General features: G+C 44.1%; 1 protein-coding gene across 2 annotated transcripts; it reads right to left on the minus strand.

The window, feature by feature from the left end:
* Nucleotides 1-1,890: 1,890 nt before the first annotated feature.
* Ska1 (spindle and kinetochore associated complex subunit 1) lies at nucleotides 1,891-12,703 on the minus strand. Of its 2 annotated transcripts, none has more exons than XM_013349482.1 (7): nucleotides 12,592-12,703; nucleotides 11,842-11,937; nucleotides 8,362-8,486; nucleotides 6,622-6,719; nucleotides 3,705-3,842; nucleotides 2,653-2,822; nucleotides 1,891-2,185 (listed from the first exon to the last, which is right to left on the minus strand). In XM_013349482.1, exons 2-7 carry the CDS (start codon nucleotides 11,924-11,926, stop codon nucleotides 2,037-2,039), a joined length of 765 nt encoding a protein of 254 aa, XP_013204936.1. In that variant the 5' UTR covers nucleotides 11,927-11,937; nucleotides 12,592-12,703; the 3' UTR covers nucleotides 1,891-2,036. The 2 variants fall into 2 exon arrangements, with proteins under 2 accessions (XP_013204936.1, XP_005356317.1); XM_005356260.1 differs by having other exon boundaries at nucleotides 1,892-2,185; nucleotides 12,460-12,664.
* Nucleotides 12,704-16,119: the final 3,416 nt, after the last annotated feature.

A 16,119-nucleotide genomic window follows, 5' to 3' on the forward strand; every position in this document is an offset into this window, starting at 1 on the left:
CCTGACCCCTTTCAACTTGTTCACAGCTTATCATATGCATCTCGCTAGGAAAAGCTGTTTCTTCTATTATACCCCCACATACTGATCCCCAATGTGCAGGGCTTTCCCCCCAACAGCTATCAACTCTTAGAGAATCTGGATAGCGATAGCAATGCTAACACTACCTAGAGTTAGTGTAGCCCACTGGTTCAGGGTTAAGTCCCACAAGACCACCCCCACTTCAGATTACATCACAACCAGTGGGTCCCCAGACTACACACACTTGCAGCCTGCTTGGCTACAAATCAAAGTTTCTATAACCTATCAAGGTTAGCTTTAATAGCTGCTTGCCAGACTAGAATCACCTTTAGAACTGTCCTGATCGCCCTGGCTGATGTGGGAAGGCCCACCCTGACTGTAGGCTGCACCTTCTGCTGGCAGCCCAGGTATAAAGTGGATGTCAGCAGGAAGACACCTTGCCTCCTGCTCAGCTGGCCTTCCCTCTTGCTACCAAGTTGATTTGCCCCGCTGCTGCTGCTGGTTTGTTACCAGCATTTCCAAGCTATCATCATGGACTAGGGACCAGATTGCACTACTGAGGCTCCCTACCTTGTGGACTAAGTAACTGTTGCCCCTCCAGTTAGAATTACTGTAGGACCACTCGGATTATTGCAGCATCTAGTCTCAAGAACGAAGTAACTACTGGGTTCACAGATTCTCCAGTGTGATCTTGTTGTTCTTCCTATTCTAAAACCTACTTAAACTCATAAATATTATTTTTTTATCCCACTGAATCTGCCCTTTTAGAGAATTCTGACTAATACAAGCCCATTATTAGGAGTTTGGTAATTTTGCTGGGACAGCTTAAAAAAATGCAGGCAAGCACTGGATTCAGCTTTAAGAGTGTATACAAATCAGCAGCTGGATAAAGATGTTGCCTCAAAGGTCTCAGGCACAGGAACGTCCGTCTACATAGAATTGGGGTGCATCACTTTCCTGGCATATCAATGTGTTCCAACCAGGAAGCTCTCCAAACTTCACAGGTAAAGGATATAACACAGACACAGCCCATCGGTGTGATCAACAATCTCCAGCCCCAATCCAATCCCTGGATCAGCTGGAAATCGCAACTTTCTAGTCATGGCTTTGTCTTCCTGGCAACCAGCTCCCACCTTGAAGACATCCAAGAATCACCTCACTATAATCTGATCGAGAGGAAATTCAAAGGCACTTGAGAACTACCGTCAGGAGCTGGGTCCAACACAAGATGTACCCATCACTTAGGACACTACAAGGGTCTTAGAAACTCTGAACGGAGAACTGGGAGGGAAGATGAGGCAGACAGGCTGGCTGATGCCGAATGCGTTTTTGGCAAGCTGTTCCCTAAGGACACACGGAAAATCAGTAAGCAGATGTAACATCCCAGAGGGCTTGGGTTTCCTCACCTTTCCCAACATCAGATCTGTGCACACGGCACCTGCAGTGATGTCCACTTCACACAACTAGACGTACTTTTCATTGCACACCCCATACAGAGGCTGGACATGGCAGGGGTTTTTTAAATTAATTTTAAGTTAGCGTACGAAGAAATGAGTCCCATGACTACATCTTCATACCCTGTGTGACATTATACTTCTAACCCTCCCTCCCCCGGCCCTTTCCTGTGCTTGCTGCCTGCTCCCTTTGGCAGCTCCCAGATAACCCTCCCTTCTGCTCTCCTATCCCACCACCCCATTATCTTCTGTTTCTCCCTCCCCTCACTTCTCAAGATCTCCTTTCTGTCATGATCTGCACTTCATGCATGTAATTTCAACCTAGGTTCCACATATGAGATCAGATATATCGTTCTGACTTTGGCTTATGCACTTGCTGTAAGTCCCAGCTTTATCCCCATCCCTACAGGCAGTAGACTTTGAAAATACACAAGCTTTATTCAAATAAATTTTTGTTTCCGTAAGAAACAAGACTAGAAAATGGAAGCTTAAAGACATTACACATGAAATGTCAAGACTATTCTCTATACCCTACTGCCACTCAGTCCCGAGCCTGCAAAAGCCTCAGGTTAGGACATAGCGGGTGAGTCCTCCTCCTCGAACCTCTGATAGTCTCTGGCAATGCCGCAAGATGTTCAAGATCGCGTATAGCCTCTTGTCAGTTTTCAAATTCGTGAAGTCCTTTAGGTCAGCTTCCACGAAGAAATAACGACCTGGAAAGAGAAACACCAGGTTCTAACTTCCACGAGTCCCATTCTCACAGACGTTTGTATGGAAGCACCTTGTGAACGGCTGAGTCCTTCTTACTGACCCTATCCAAATAAAAACAGCGGAAAAGGGTATTCCTGCTAAAACAATGCCCCAGCGACTGAGGCAAACTGACATTGCTGGGGAGCCCTGCAGTCAAGGGCAGCGCTGGTGTGTCTTAACAGCTCACTTCAGAGACATTCTGCAGAGATGGTAAACAGGAAGGAACCCACGGCAAGTCCATTATTTAACTAGAAGACCTTGGGTGAGCTGAGGTCTCTTTGTCTAGTCTGCAAAATGGGTCAAGAGGACTAACGAGGACTAAAGCTTGAAGAGCTGTCCAGCACACAGTGACGTGCCAGCATGCACCATTTCCTAGAATTCCAGGCTTGTCCTCCTCCAAACGTGCCCTCCCTCATCGATTCCACGTTACCTTTTGTGTCCTTCGTTTCTTCATTAATAAATCTTTGGTAGTGATTTCTCTTCACGGAAGACATCGATGCTTTTGGTTGATGCATAATCTTGTATTTACTAACCACTGCCTTATTAATTTCTTTAATAACATCATTAATTTGACAATATGTCAAACGGGATTTCATGTACCTGGTTTTTAAAAAAAGTATGATTATTCTTTTTTATATTTTATATTTCTATTTTCTTTATCATATATTTAAATATCTACTCCTACTACTTTTTTAAACAATAAAATAAGGTAAAACAAAAACTTAGCACATTGGAATTGGATAGAAACAGAAGGAAAAGAAAAGGCACAAGAATCAGAGATCTACTCATTTGCACACTCAGGGATCCCAAAAAAACACTAAACTGGACAATTTATACACAGAGGACCTGGTGCAGACCCATGCAGGCCCTGCGTGTGCTGCCTCAGTTTGTGAGTTCAAACGTGCGTCAACATGCTGATTTAGAGGCCTTGATTCCTTGGTGTCTTCCATCCCCTCTGGCTCCCACACTCTACCTCCTCTTCAGTAGGGTTCCCTGAGCCCCCAGGAGAGGGATCTGACCGAGATATCCTGTTGGAGGCTGAGTGTTCCCATGTACGCAGTTATTCTTTAGAAATCGTCACTCACACTTTTCCTTTGAGATGATAATGTAATTACATTTCTCCCTCCCCCATGATAGTATTCCTGCAAACAGTGAATGGACCTAAAATGCTAGACTTTCTGCTAGAAAAGTGGCAGGCACCAAACCACAAAGTGACACAATGGCATAATGGCACATGCCCTTAACCTCAGTGCTTAGGAGGAGAGGCGGTGGATCTCTGTGAGTTCAAGGCCAGCCTGGTCTATATAATGTGTTCTAAACCAGCCAGGGCTACATAGTAAGACCCTGTTCACAAGCAAACACTTCCTGGCCTTTCTGTTTCAACATTACATGTCACAATTCATGCAATCAAGCTTTATGACTTAAACAATCATGTATGTTGATTAATAGTCGTGAACATTAGAACTTATGCTCAGTACTTACGCAGGAACACCACTGAATTCGTCAGTCGTTACAAACTGCATTTCCTTAATTACTCTCTGTTCTTTGGGAGGCTTCTTTGCCGGGACAGGTTCCTCAGCGCTGACTGGCTCTGCAGGATCCGGATCAGCTCTGTTAGTCCTACGGAGCAGAGATGAACATACACAGGTAATTGTTAGAATCAAGCCACACACAACACTTTTTTTTTAATCGGGGGGGGGGGGGCACTACAACTGTGTGACATACCCTGGTTTAATAATTTCATAACCAATGTTTTCTTCCTAACCCTACCCTTGGTTATGAAGATCTAAATTGTGGGAGGAATTTTGAAAATTAAGTTCCTAAATCTTCAGAGTATGACTGTTTTCATTTATATACTCAAGACATGTCATGCACAGAATATACACATCAGTAGTCCCGTTTGCTTCTCAAAGTCAGCATATGTAAAGCTGTGCTAACTCCAAACAGCTTCTCTCCCACTTCCCTAGCTGTGCACTGGGAAGCAGCAGCATCTTCCGTCCATCCCAGTGTCTTCTGTTAGTTCTACTACTAGTCACTACCCACTGCAGCCTCGTTCTGGCAAATGGAGTCTAGAAATAGGCTGGGGTCAACTGCCAAGACAGAAGAGACAGCTGCTGTAGTAATTGAAGCAGCGGGGCTGCATCCCCAGCACCCCGGCCGCCCGCACGGCTAGCTTCACCCGAAATAATTACACGGAAACTGTATTCATTTAAACACTGCTTGGCCCTTTAGCTCTAGCCCTTACTGGCTAATTCTGATATCCCTATCAACCCATCTCTAATAATCTGTGAGCACCGGTCTTACCGGGAAGATTCCAGCCTACGTCCATCCTGGGTCGGAGCTTCATCGCATGTGTCTGCCTGGGAGCCGGGAGCAAGGTGTCTCTGAGCTCACTTCCTCTTCCTCCCAGCATTCTGTTCTGTTTACTCCTCCCACCTATGTTTTAACCTATCAGGGCAAGCAACTTCTTTATTTAATTAACCAATGACCTTCCTCCATCAAGCTGCTCCCACAATGGTAGAAATGTTCCAAGAAAGACACCAGATCAGAAATCTGTAGATCCAACACAGAAACAAGAAAAGGAATGCCCCAGAAAGATAACAGCAGGGGACCAGACCCAGAACGCAGCAAGCATGACTGGTTGTTGTGGGCTGTCCATAAAATCTGAAACACTACCTTAGCTGTGTAGTAGAATTATGGTAGGAATTACAATAAATCCAACAGTGATGACGCATTCTTTGGTGAATGCTAACATGACCTCCGCCGTTAAACTGGCTGACTTGTCCCTGTACCTGACTCTTTCCTCGAATTTCTCCTCCTGATCATGTGTTAAGAACGTGTCGATGACTCCTGCAGGCCCAGCTCACCGTATCCACTGAAAACATCTGCAACCTTTCAAAACTGCTTTGACCTGACCTGGAGAGCAGAAGCTGGGCTACAGTTCTGTTCTGCCGGCCACATTCCTCTGGATAGCCAATGTCCAGCCCACTCTACATCCCCGACAAATAACCACGAGGCCTCTTTTCCCTAATATTCACTCATGACTTTCCCAGGCAGTCTTCTCTTCTTGCAGGGAAATCCTAAGCATTTTCAAGGCTAGAACAGCCATTACCTCTACAGAGGGAGGGGCTGCATCAGAAGTGTTTTACAGTACTGGTAATACACTGTTCTGAATTTAGCTCATACATACATGGAAACCGACTATTCTTCAATTTTTACATATACTACTATAAGCACTTTTCTATATATGATACACTTCAAAAATTAAATTAGCCATGGAATGTTTGTATGCACTGAAAGCACCTTTTAGAAACACAATTTTGGTGTCAGGCTTGGAGAGATGGGGGTCAGGTATGACACAGAAACTCTTACATACAAAGACAAAAAAAATGATAGAGGATCTTATTCAGAGCCAGGCAATGGGAACAAGGAAGAAAAGACACAAAAACCCAAGACATACTGGACAGCTGGGAGCTAAGAGAACAGAAACAGTGAAGACAGAAGGCTCTGCTGAGGCCAAAAAAGTAAAGGGTTGGATACATGGGTAACAAAAGAATCACTAGGTTCAGCCTTGGATGCGCAAAGTTTGAGAGACAGCAGATTTCCAGCAGGCCACCAGAACAGCAGAACTAGACATCAAGGGCAGACCGGATGTTTCAGAGCACTGACAGCTGGAGTCAGGCAAGCACACAGGAGCCATCACTTATGGGAGGGAGGAGGGAAAGGAGGTAGCCACAGCTGAGGATGCACAGGGCAGCAGGGACACAGCACCTAGACACAGGCTGGGTGAGTGAGGAACAGACACAGAGCTGAGGACCAACTTATCTCCCTGCAACCTTCAAGCTGTTGTTTTCTCAAGAGCAGGGCAGTGGTAGCTAAAAGCCAGGCATGAGGGCCTCTGGGAAAACGGCAGTGTAAAGCTGATGGCTTCTCCAGGTGTTTTTCAGGATTCCCTGAGCTTAGCTTACCCTAAAGGCAGAGGTTTCTCGTTCGCAAGGGTCAATGGAGATACTACACAGAGGTCAAAACCTTGGTGATGTCCAGAGACCTTCACTGTCCACCTGGTAGAGGCGTGAGACTGATATCTGGTGGAAGGAGATAGTGATGCTACTAATCACCCTACTCTCACAGCAAAGAACGTTCTGGTCAAAGCTTAAAAGTCTATGAATGGGGGAGGGAGGTGGAAGAGTGTACAAGAGAGCCTTGCCTTGGGAGAAGGGCTGTTTTCCTCAGAGGTGCAGAATGAGGAAACTGGAGGAGACAGGGGAAGTATGGTTTCTATTGCCAGAGACAAGAAATGGAATGAACACTGACAAAATATTCAAGTACGTGGCAGAAAAAGACTGAGGTATTTGTTTCTACAAATACCTCAAGACAGCAAGAGTCAGAATATACTTACAAGCTCTCGGCGGCTGTCACCTGAGGCAGATAGGAAGGAATGTGTTCTCTGAGATGCTCCACAGCTTTGAAATCGCCTTCAAGAGAGTCACAGAGCTCCTAAGTGTTAAAAACACTTGTGAACAAGACTTCCTCCTCTACATGTGTGATGTGTGTACAGTCAGAAGACTGTGATACTCACAGTCCTGGTAAGGGCTGAAGACACAGAATGCAATGGGAAAGCACAAATCTAGCAACTCAGATGAACAACAAAATAACAATGATGAGCTTAAGGTCTGGGTGTAGCTAGTGCACTTGCCTACCCAGGACAAGGCCCTGGGCTGGATCCCAACACAGGTAAAAAAGGGGGGTGGGAGAGGGGAGACCTGTAACTTCTAGCGCTGCTTCTAGATGATACTTTTCCCTATTGGGTTTTTTTTTCTTTTTTCAGAGAAGAAGCACTATAATCAATCACATTAGAATCACGAGATCAAGTTGAAGTTTAAGTCTTTCCCAAACACTTTAACCTTGGGAAGCAACCAAGAAATAGATGAAATATTGATGTCTCTGAACCTAGCAAATTGTTCTTACTGAGTTAGCACACGTTCCCAGTGCTGCCTATGAAACAGCACCAGAGGGACCAAGGTCAACCCAGATGGGGGGCGTTCATATGCTTTTAGTTCCTGAGTTTTAAGTTTAGGGTTTTTATTTGGTGTGAGTGTTTCAGTGTGTATGTGTGTGTGTATAGTATGTGGGAATACACACACACACACACACACACACACACACACACACACACACACATATATAGTATACACTCGGCATGTTCCTGGACAGGTGGACACTGATACCAACACTGGTTTCCATTTTGAGTCTATGGCATTTTCTTTCCAAGAACTGATTATGCTCACGGCCACGTTTTACTTTCGACTGGGGATTAGCATAAGCATAAGTATGCCCATGCCTAGCGCTGATGAGTCTTCTCAGACCGTGAAGCTGCAGGCTCACCCTCCCTGGGCACTACAGTGGTGCCAGCACGACGCGGTGAGGGTGCCGGCTGTTTTCCTCATCAGGAAAGCACACAAGCACTCGGCACGGCTGAAGTCAGCGAGAAGTCTCACTTATAACACAAGTGCACGTGAGGCCAAGCTTTCCTTTAATGAGCAGACCTTGTACTTTATAGAAACAAACATCAAAAAGCAGCTAAGAACCAGTCTCCCTTTATCCTTTAAATGAGGATGCTGAGACCTCAAGAGGTGAAGTGGTTTTCCAGCATGGCAGAGTACCAAGGTAAGGACCTTTCTCTCTCAGGGCAGGTCTTCTCCGCTCAGCATTCCAGTAGGGCATCATCTGTCTACATTAAACCCACCTACAAATATTCTTCAGAAACTTTCCTTTTAGTAAGTTTATGCTATTGGCCATAAAGAAAGAGTTGCCACTCTGAAACCCCTTTATACTGAGAACATAAATGTTACTTTATAGACTAATTTACAAAGCCAAGAACTTTACAAACAAAGGATCCTTAAAAATGACCTGGTCAGGCGGAGGTGGTGCACACTTTTAATCCCAGCACTCAAGAGGCAGACAAGCAGATCTCTGTGAGTTCGAGGACAGCTTGCAGCCTGGTCTACAAAGCTATAGGGAAACCCTGTCTCAAACAAACAAACAAACAAAAAAAAACACCCAAAAACAACAACAAACAAAAAAACTGGTGATTAAATTTGTATCTATGCTTTCTGCTTTTCAGTTAGGAAGGTATTACCTTAAGTGACCTGTTGGTTTGTTCTTGATACTGAATTTCCAATTCAAATTTATTTAGAAGTTCATTTATTGTAATGATCTCATCTCCTACTTTACTTAAGGTGGTCTTCAAGGCAGGTTCTTGGCCTGTTATAAAGAAAGAGAAAATGGAAAACAAAGTGTATATAAAACCAAAACAGGCAAGTGCCAAGTAAACTTGGGATCAACAGCTATGCTTTAGAAAAACATTTGCGTTGGGAAGGATAAGTTCTTCATCCTGAGACCTGTCTCCATAGATAACTTTTTTTTTTGGGGGGGGGGGGTTCAAGACAGGGTTTCTCTGTGTTGCTTTGGAGCCTGTCCTGGAACTAGTTCTTGTAGACCAGGCTGGCCTCAAACTCAGAGATCCGCCTGCCTCTGCCTCCCAACTGCTGGGATTAAAGGCGTACACCACTACCGCCCAGCTCTCCACAGATATAACTTTAAACCTCCTCTGTCTTTGTTTTGTTGTTAAATGACAGGTTCTTGCTATGCGGTAACCCAGTCTGGCCTCAAATTTAAATCCTCCTGCCTCAGCTTGTACAATGCAGGTCTTACAGGTGTATGCCACCAGATCTTTGTTTAACTTTCATTTCAAAGCAGTAAGAAAGAGGAGGAGGAGAGAGGCAAGTACAACATGCTTCCTGCTGCTTTTATTTCTGGCAAATCTGCTAAATATAACAAAACATCTGGAAATAATGAACACCTGTATATAAGCATTCACGAGGGAGAGGTCATTCTTCTTGAGCTGACATTAGGTGGGACTCACAGACATCAAGTAGGGTGTGCGAGCAGAGGAGACAATAATCACAGTCATTAGAGAGGAGGCTTTTGGTCTCAGTGACCGCCCACCCTTGACCTTACTATGGATAAGAGCCAATGACTTTGAGACCTCAAACCACAGGTGTTAGAAATGAAAAATCTCAAGTGAGGCTGTTACCCTGCTTCAGAGGACATATGATTAAAGTGTAACCCGAAAAACTTAAAAGTGACAGGGAGATGAACTCATGTTACACTGCCTTTTCAATGTGTTTGTTTATATAAAGGGGCAGAGTCTCCAGGAATTTGTAATCATAAGTTTGGAATTCATATTCACACCATCCCCAGGACTCAAAACCTTCAATCAGAGATAGAAACAACAACAAAATCACAGAATGGGTGCCTGGGAGAAACAAAGACAAGACATTTTTATAAACAGGGTGTTTTCACTTCATGTACCTAGCACCTCTCTGGACTCGGATTTGAAAGGGATTGGAAAACCTGAAGTTCCTTCTTCCCTACAATCCAGAAGTGATGTAGAATAAGCAAGATTACTCAGCAGGTAACGTAATCTACTGCCAAGCCTAACTAACAACCTGGTTTTGATCACAGAGGAAGCAGAAAAGCAACTCCTGCAAACAAAGACAAAATGTTATTTTAAGAGTAACTCGGGAGGCAGAGGCAGGCGGATCTCTGTGAGTTCGAGACCAGCCTGGTCTACAGAGCTAGTTCCAGGACAGGCTCCAAAGCCACAGAGAAACCCTGTCTCGAAAAACCAAAAAAAAAAAAAAAAAAGAGTAACTTTAAAAGCTGTAATGCCAGTCTGGTATGGGATTAGGCACTCTTTTACTCCCAGCACTCAGGAGGCAAAGCGGAGGCAGAGGCAGGAGGATGACTGTGAATTCAAGGCCAGCCTGGTCTACAGAGTTCCAGGACTGCATGGAGAGACACTGTCACAAAAAAAAAAAAAAAAAGGAATTTTTATATGTGCTTCAACCGACCAGACAAGGAAACACAAAGAAGTGAGGAACATTACCATCCACATCTATAGATTGTGTGGAGACAAAGGGAACTAGCGGATGCTCCTGGCCTGAAGTCCAAGAGAGCAATAACTGTTACGGGGGTTGCTGCAGAGACAACTACATGAAAAGACAAGGGAGACTTAGCATTGCATCTGGGAATTAGCAAAACTCTTGTCAAATGCCAACTGCTAATCTCTGTGAGGACCAGCGCCATTCTAGCTTTGCAAGGCAGACACTATCTGGCACTCAATTCATAACCACCAAAATGAGTTAAGTTAATTTCAGGGTTTTTTGTTTTTTCGAGACGAGGCCTCACTACACAGCCTTGGCTGTCCTGAAATTCGGTACGTAGACCAGGTTGGCCTTGAACTCAGAGATCTGCCTGCCTCCGCCTGACGACCTGGGTCTGATAAGTTAATGTTAAAAGGGTACTGACGTTTGTACCAAGAATAATTTTAGAAAGATGAGCTAACCGGCTGGATACAGTATCTGTCCTGACCACCACTATCTCAAAGGAAAAAAAATTAGACATTTACACTTTAGTAACACAAGCAGCTCAGCAAGTTCATACTTGTTAGGTATCTGGTAAGCTATGGCAGTCAGTGGGAGGAGCTACTAGACTTTATTAAACAGGCGATGGAAACAAATATTCTTCTCATTTACTAATGACAATGATCTAGCAGACTCCCCTACTCCTGCCAGACTTTGGTGGGGTTGCTTGAATCCAACTTTATAGACCCCCCAAATTATGTTTATCCAACCATAATCCAGCCCTCATAAAGAGAACCTAACAAAAGCTAATCATTAAAAATCCAATTTCTTTCTTTTCTTTTTGTTTTGAGCAATGTTTCACTACGTAGTTCTGGCTGTCCTGAAGCTCACTCAGTAGACCAAGCTGGCCTCAAATTCACAGAGGTCACCTGCGCTTGTCTCTGACTCCCAAAGTGTTGGAATCAAAGGTGTGTGCTGAAATGACGACCAAATTTTTTTCAATAAACGTGGAAAAGAGGTTATACGGGTGGAAAGGCATACAGTGGGAATTCAGACTGAGAACCATCATTCCCCCTCCCCCGAGTGTTCAGAAGATAGATGACTTGGGCATCTTCTGAGTCTTGGTCTCCTTGAGTATAAAATGAGAGGACTTGCTATGTTGAGTTCAGATGTTTTTGATTTAACTTTCTATAGAATGTGAACCATGAACCACAAAATAAACTGGTTCCTTTGTTAGACGTTCTCAAATAAGTACTGAAAACACCAAATATCTAGGAGGGGATATTCAACAGAATTTCATTATTTTAAAGAAAAGTAAAACTTTAAACTATCAATCCACATCACAAACTACAGCAAAAGCTCCACAGTCTTTCCAGAAGACAGAGCACGAATTTGGTTTGTTGGTTTGTTTTGTTTTTGTCTCTCTTGGGTTAGTAGGTAGGTCCTTTCAGCTCTAGAACCAAAGATGCTTCAGATCTTATTATTGGACCTATATTTAAGGAAGACGTTAGTAAAGTTAAATATTCCCCATTACTTAACGTCGCCTCTGCATTGTTTGAAACAATGACACTGGAGCGTTTTGAAAAATCACTATTGGAAATCTAAAATTACCTTACTAAGAGACACTCATGAGAGGACAATAATCAAGATGCACTGTGTGTTCCCCAAAGCAGTGAGTTGGTTTTGCTTACCGAGATTTCTTATCGACAGAATTTTCTTTATATTGTCAATCTTCTCATTAACGTAAGAGCATAGCTGTTCTAGATCTGAGGCCATCCTCCAAGCAGCTGAATAAAACATACAGAAAACGCTTTTTAAAAGAAAGTTACGTAAAGCCAAATTTCCGTTCACTTTCAAAGCCTAAAAATAATAAACAACATTGCTTTGAAAGAACACAATTTGAGGGTTTTTTTTTTCTCAATTCTACAAACATTCAGCGTCTAACAAACACACAATGGTAACATGTCTTGAAGGCTCCTGCTGGTTATCTAGAGACATTAAACCAGAACCGCCATCATTTTCGGGGAGTCGAGGTCTCATATTTTGGGTATAAGATGGAGCGAAAAGTCCTTGCAAAGATAGGTGAAAAGATGCCGGTCTGCGCAGGTGTGTCCAGTCTTTGGACATCACGACATGACATCGTCAAGTTTATGTTGGAGAACCGTGCAAGGCAGTTACCAAGCACAAAATCGTAAAAGAGATCTCATAACGTTTACGATTTTGCGCAGATCCCAGATGGCCGCGCCTGGCTGGAAACCGAAGACGGAGAAGCGGGAAGCCTTCTCTCCGCGCCGCCCGGTCCCCCCCACCTGCTAAGCGATGCCTCCGGCGGCTTCGGGGACAGGGACCTCGTGGGATCTGGGAGCAAAGTCGCTTCGCTGCGGCTGGGGCGTGAATGCACCGGACTACTGCCAAAACGCCGAACCCTAAACGCTGCTTACAGAACTAAAATTCAAACTGCCCGGCAGCCTTGGCGCCCCGCAAGCGCGCAAGCGCGTTCCTCAACTGCGCAGACTCTGTTGGCAAACGAGTTTCCGCCCAACACCGCAGCGTCTGGGCGGGGCCTGGAGGCGGAATCAAGAGGCGGGGCCCGGGCGAGGTCGGGAGGGAGGAGGGGCCCGGAAGCGGAGCTGGGATTGGATTGGCTCACTTCTAACGCGGAAAGGTCCCTTTTTGAGCCCCGGCGCTCACAGGTGAATTTATTCATCACCCTCCACGACAGCAAGGCCAGCTGCCTAGCGCTTGCTATAAAATGAGTAACTCAGTGGGTCTCGGAAATCTGCGGCAGAGTTCGTTAAGGGACGCTTCTACAAACAGCAGTGACCGTACGGAAATTCTGAGTTCAGGCACTTAGAGCATGTTTTAAAAATACTCCCGTACGATTCCAAAAAGCAGCCAGATTGGTGAGCTTGAAGATTCTCCCTTTATGGGGATTAGCTACTCTATAAAGGGGAATACAAACGCCATTTTAAAAACTGCAAACGTTTATGATATGAAAGTGAAAAGAATTGAGGCGCGGGTAGGGAGAGAGAGAGAAGGCTCAATGAAAACCCAGTAAGCATACATGAAACGGCATAAGGAAATGTGCTACTTCATATTTTAAAAGTTTCATCTTCCCTGCTGAGAAAAGGGAGAAAGCGTTCCAGGGCCGGATACTAGCGCCACAGTCATCAAATGCCCAAGTTCTTGACATCCTTGCAAGACAACCTTGCCTGTTGTCAAGCCTTTGTCCCAAGCAATGGGAAAGAAGATGAGCTGAGGGTAAGAGACTCGCCTCAAGCACCTTTAAGGTATTTTCCTGAAAGCTGCAGCTTGAAGAAAGGATCGGGGATCTTGAAAACAGCAATGACAATTATTAAATTTGAGGAGCAGGAATAAAAAAAAAAGAAAAACAGATCCTAAGGGACATGTGAATATACTATCCAACAGACAAACATGTACGATGTGGATGTCAGGAGAACAGGGACATCAGGATGCCTGAACAGTCACCCAAAGTTACTCTGTAATGTTAGGGCATCCAACTCTGGCCTACAAGCCTAGCATATCTGACAGATATTCCTGTGAAGCAGAGAGAACAGCAGCTCAGAAGGGGGGAAACAAGTGGGTTTTATAGTGTCTCTAATAACTTAAGGGCAGGTCCCGCCTCTCAGGAGATTTTTCCTGTCTTGGGTAGATCAGGGTCCCTGAGCTGAGCCTGCTGGGTCTCTTCCTGACCCAACCAAGCCAGGTTATGGGTAGTAGATATTCTTTGGCTGTGACAGAATTCCCTTTAGGGAGGAATGAGGAAACATCAGTTATCCAATAAATAAGATCCCTGAGACCCAGGGTGTCCTAGGAAGTTTCATGACAACTTGACACAAGGTATAGTCATCTGAAAGAAGGGGAACTTAATTGAGAAAATGCCTAAGACCCAGCTGTACAGCATTGTTGAGGATATTCAGTCACACCATGAACTCTGATTTTGCATGTGTTAATTAAATAAAATTAACATTGGGTCAGGAGGCTGTGTTAGCAACTAGTTGGCAGAAGGTAATCATAGATCCTCAGAAGGCATCCAGGAGATAGACACAGGAAGTAGTAGGGAAGGATTGGTAGAGGCATGACTTTTTTGTTTGGCAGATCAGAAGGACACTTTATTTTGGAGACACCAGCAAGGAGACAGAGTTAGTTAGTTGCTACTCAAACTCTTGAAAGACCCTCACCCACTGGGTGCAGGCCCAAGAAGGAGAAGCCCCGTGACTCAATTAACCAGTCCAGCAGATGCAAGAAGCAAGAGAGTTTATTAACCATCATGTGACCGGGTGTCTCTAGTCTCTGAAGAGGCAGAGTAATCCCGAACAGCAATTCCAGCAAGTTTTTATAGGCAAAAACCAAAACATTAGCATAATGGGTATGGGGTACAAAATGACTGGACATAATATAAGCATATTAGATCAGACCTGGGCCACAATTGTCAGTTCCCTTAAATTTCCCAGAAATACCATAAAAATGTTGACATTGCCCACAAACTTTATTTGTCTCAGTCTGGGCACCAGATGCTTCCTGAGAGTGATCAGAACAGGGTACTGTGGTCAGGATGCAAGGGCGGCAGTTAGGATTATTTTGCAAAAATTGCAAGTTTATACTTCTCTCTTTTTTGTTGCTGATTGTCTTTAATCTAAAAGTAGTTGCAAACAGGCTTTTCACTCTCTGAGCTAACAGGTTGTCACACCAGCCTTTGAATATCAAGTCTTATTTATAAATATAATGATCTAAATTTAATTAAAGTTATGTTTAGCAGAAGTAGCAGAACCAGTGCCTGCAGCAACAGGAGTCCCACCAGATGGCGGCCCAAGTGGCCAGGCTGCGGTCAAAGAAGCAGGCTGGTAACTGCAGAGTTACAATTGCTGGCTGAAATAGCAGAAGGTTAAGGCGTAGCCACTGAGCCAAAGATAAAACAATGAGGCAGTTTCTTAATTAATGATTGATGGGAGAGGACCATTGATGATAGGCAGTGCTACCCTGGGCTGGTGGTCTGGAGTTCTATAAAAAGTGGCTGAGCAAGCTATGAGGACAGTACCAGTAGGCAGCATTCCTCCATGGCCTCTGCATCAGCTCCTGCCTCCAGCCTCCTGCCCTGACTTCCTTTAGTGATGGACTACAATGTGGAAGTGAAAGCCCAATAAACCCTTTCCTCCCCAACTTGCTTTTTGACCACAGTATTATGTTGCTGCAATAAAAACCCTAAGTAAGACATGGGGTTTCCAAGGAATGCTGGGTGTTAGGTTTCTGTTTCCTCATAGCCATCAGCCCTGGCTAAGCCATTCTAGGGTACCATCTTAGGGGCTGGCTTTGTGACCTACAGGGTGCTGGAAGTACAACTGAAGTCCTCTGTAAGAACAAGAAGCAGTCATGACTGCTGACCCACCTCTCCCACAATTAAACGTGTAAAAGAGAATCTCAAAAAAAGGAAGGGAGGGAGAGAGGGAGGGAGGAAGGAAAAAAAGAAAGAAAGAAAGAAAGAAAGAAAGAAAGAAAGAAAGAAAAAGAAATCTTCTAAGCAGGAAAACTGGGATGCTTCAGAGGTAATCCAGCATTTTACTTGCCATTAGAATAGTCCTTCAGATAATGTTTTCTTACTTGGAGTTAAACATCTTTAAATACCTTCTCAACTTTCAACATATTTGAAACTAATTTAAAGGGTGTTAATTCCTATAGTTTTCTTTACTTATCTTTTGGGATTTGTCTTTGAATTACTAGACAAGGAAGATGAGTCTGGACACTTGCAATTCTCAAGATTGAAATAAATGTTTATTAGTGGAAAACAAATAGAGCTCACAAACTGCATTGAATTTATGGTTATAAAAGCATTTTGATTTGCCCTTTTTTGTGTTTTGTTTCAAAATGGTGTATTTCAATAAAATTGGGGCTACTACTATTTTGATCTGACCTGGATAGAGACTTGAAGTATTTAGCAGAACAGCTGAAAT

The sequence above is a fragment of the Microtus ochrogaster genome, chromosome 18, assembly GCF_000317375.1.
Source record: "Microtus ochrogaster isolate Prairie Vole_2 chromosome 18, MicOch1.0, whole genome shotgun sequence".
Taxonomy (NCBI): domain Eukaryota; kingdom Metazoa; phylum Chordata; class Mammalia; order Rodentia; family Cricetidae; genus Microtus; species Microtus ochrogaster.

Coding starts and splice junctions, on each gene's coding strand:
- Ska1 (XM_013349482.1), bottom strand. CDS start 11,926: ATGGCCTCAGATCTAGAACAGCTATGCTCTTACGTTAATGAGAAGATT. Junction 8,487..11,841: donor TCTGTCGATAAGAAATCTCG/GTAAGCAAAACC, acceptor TCTTTATAACAG/GCCAAGAACCTGCCTTGAAG. Junction 3,843..6,621: donor GTGACAGCCGCCGAGAGCTT/GTAAGTATATTC, acceptor TCTGCTCCGTAG/GACTAACAGAGCTGATCCGG.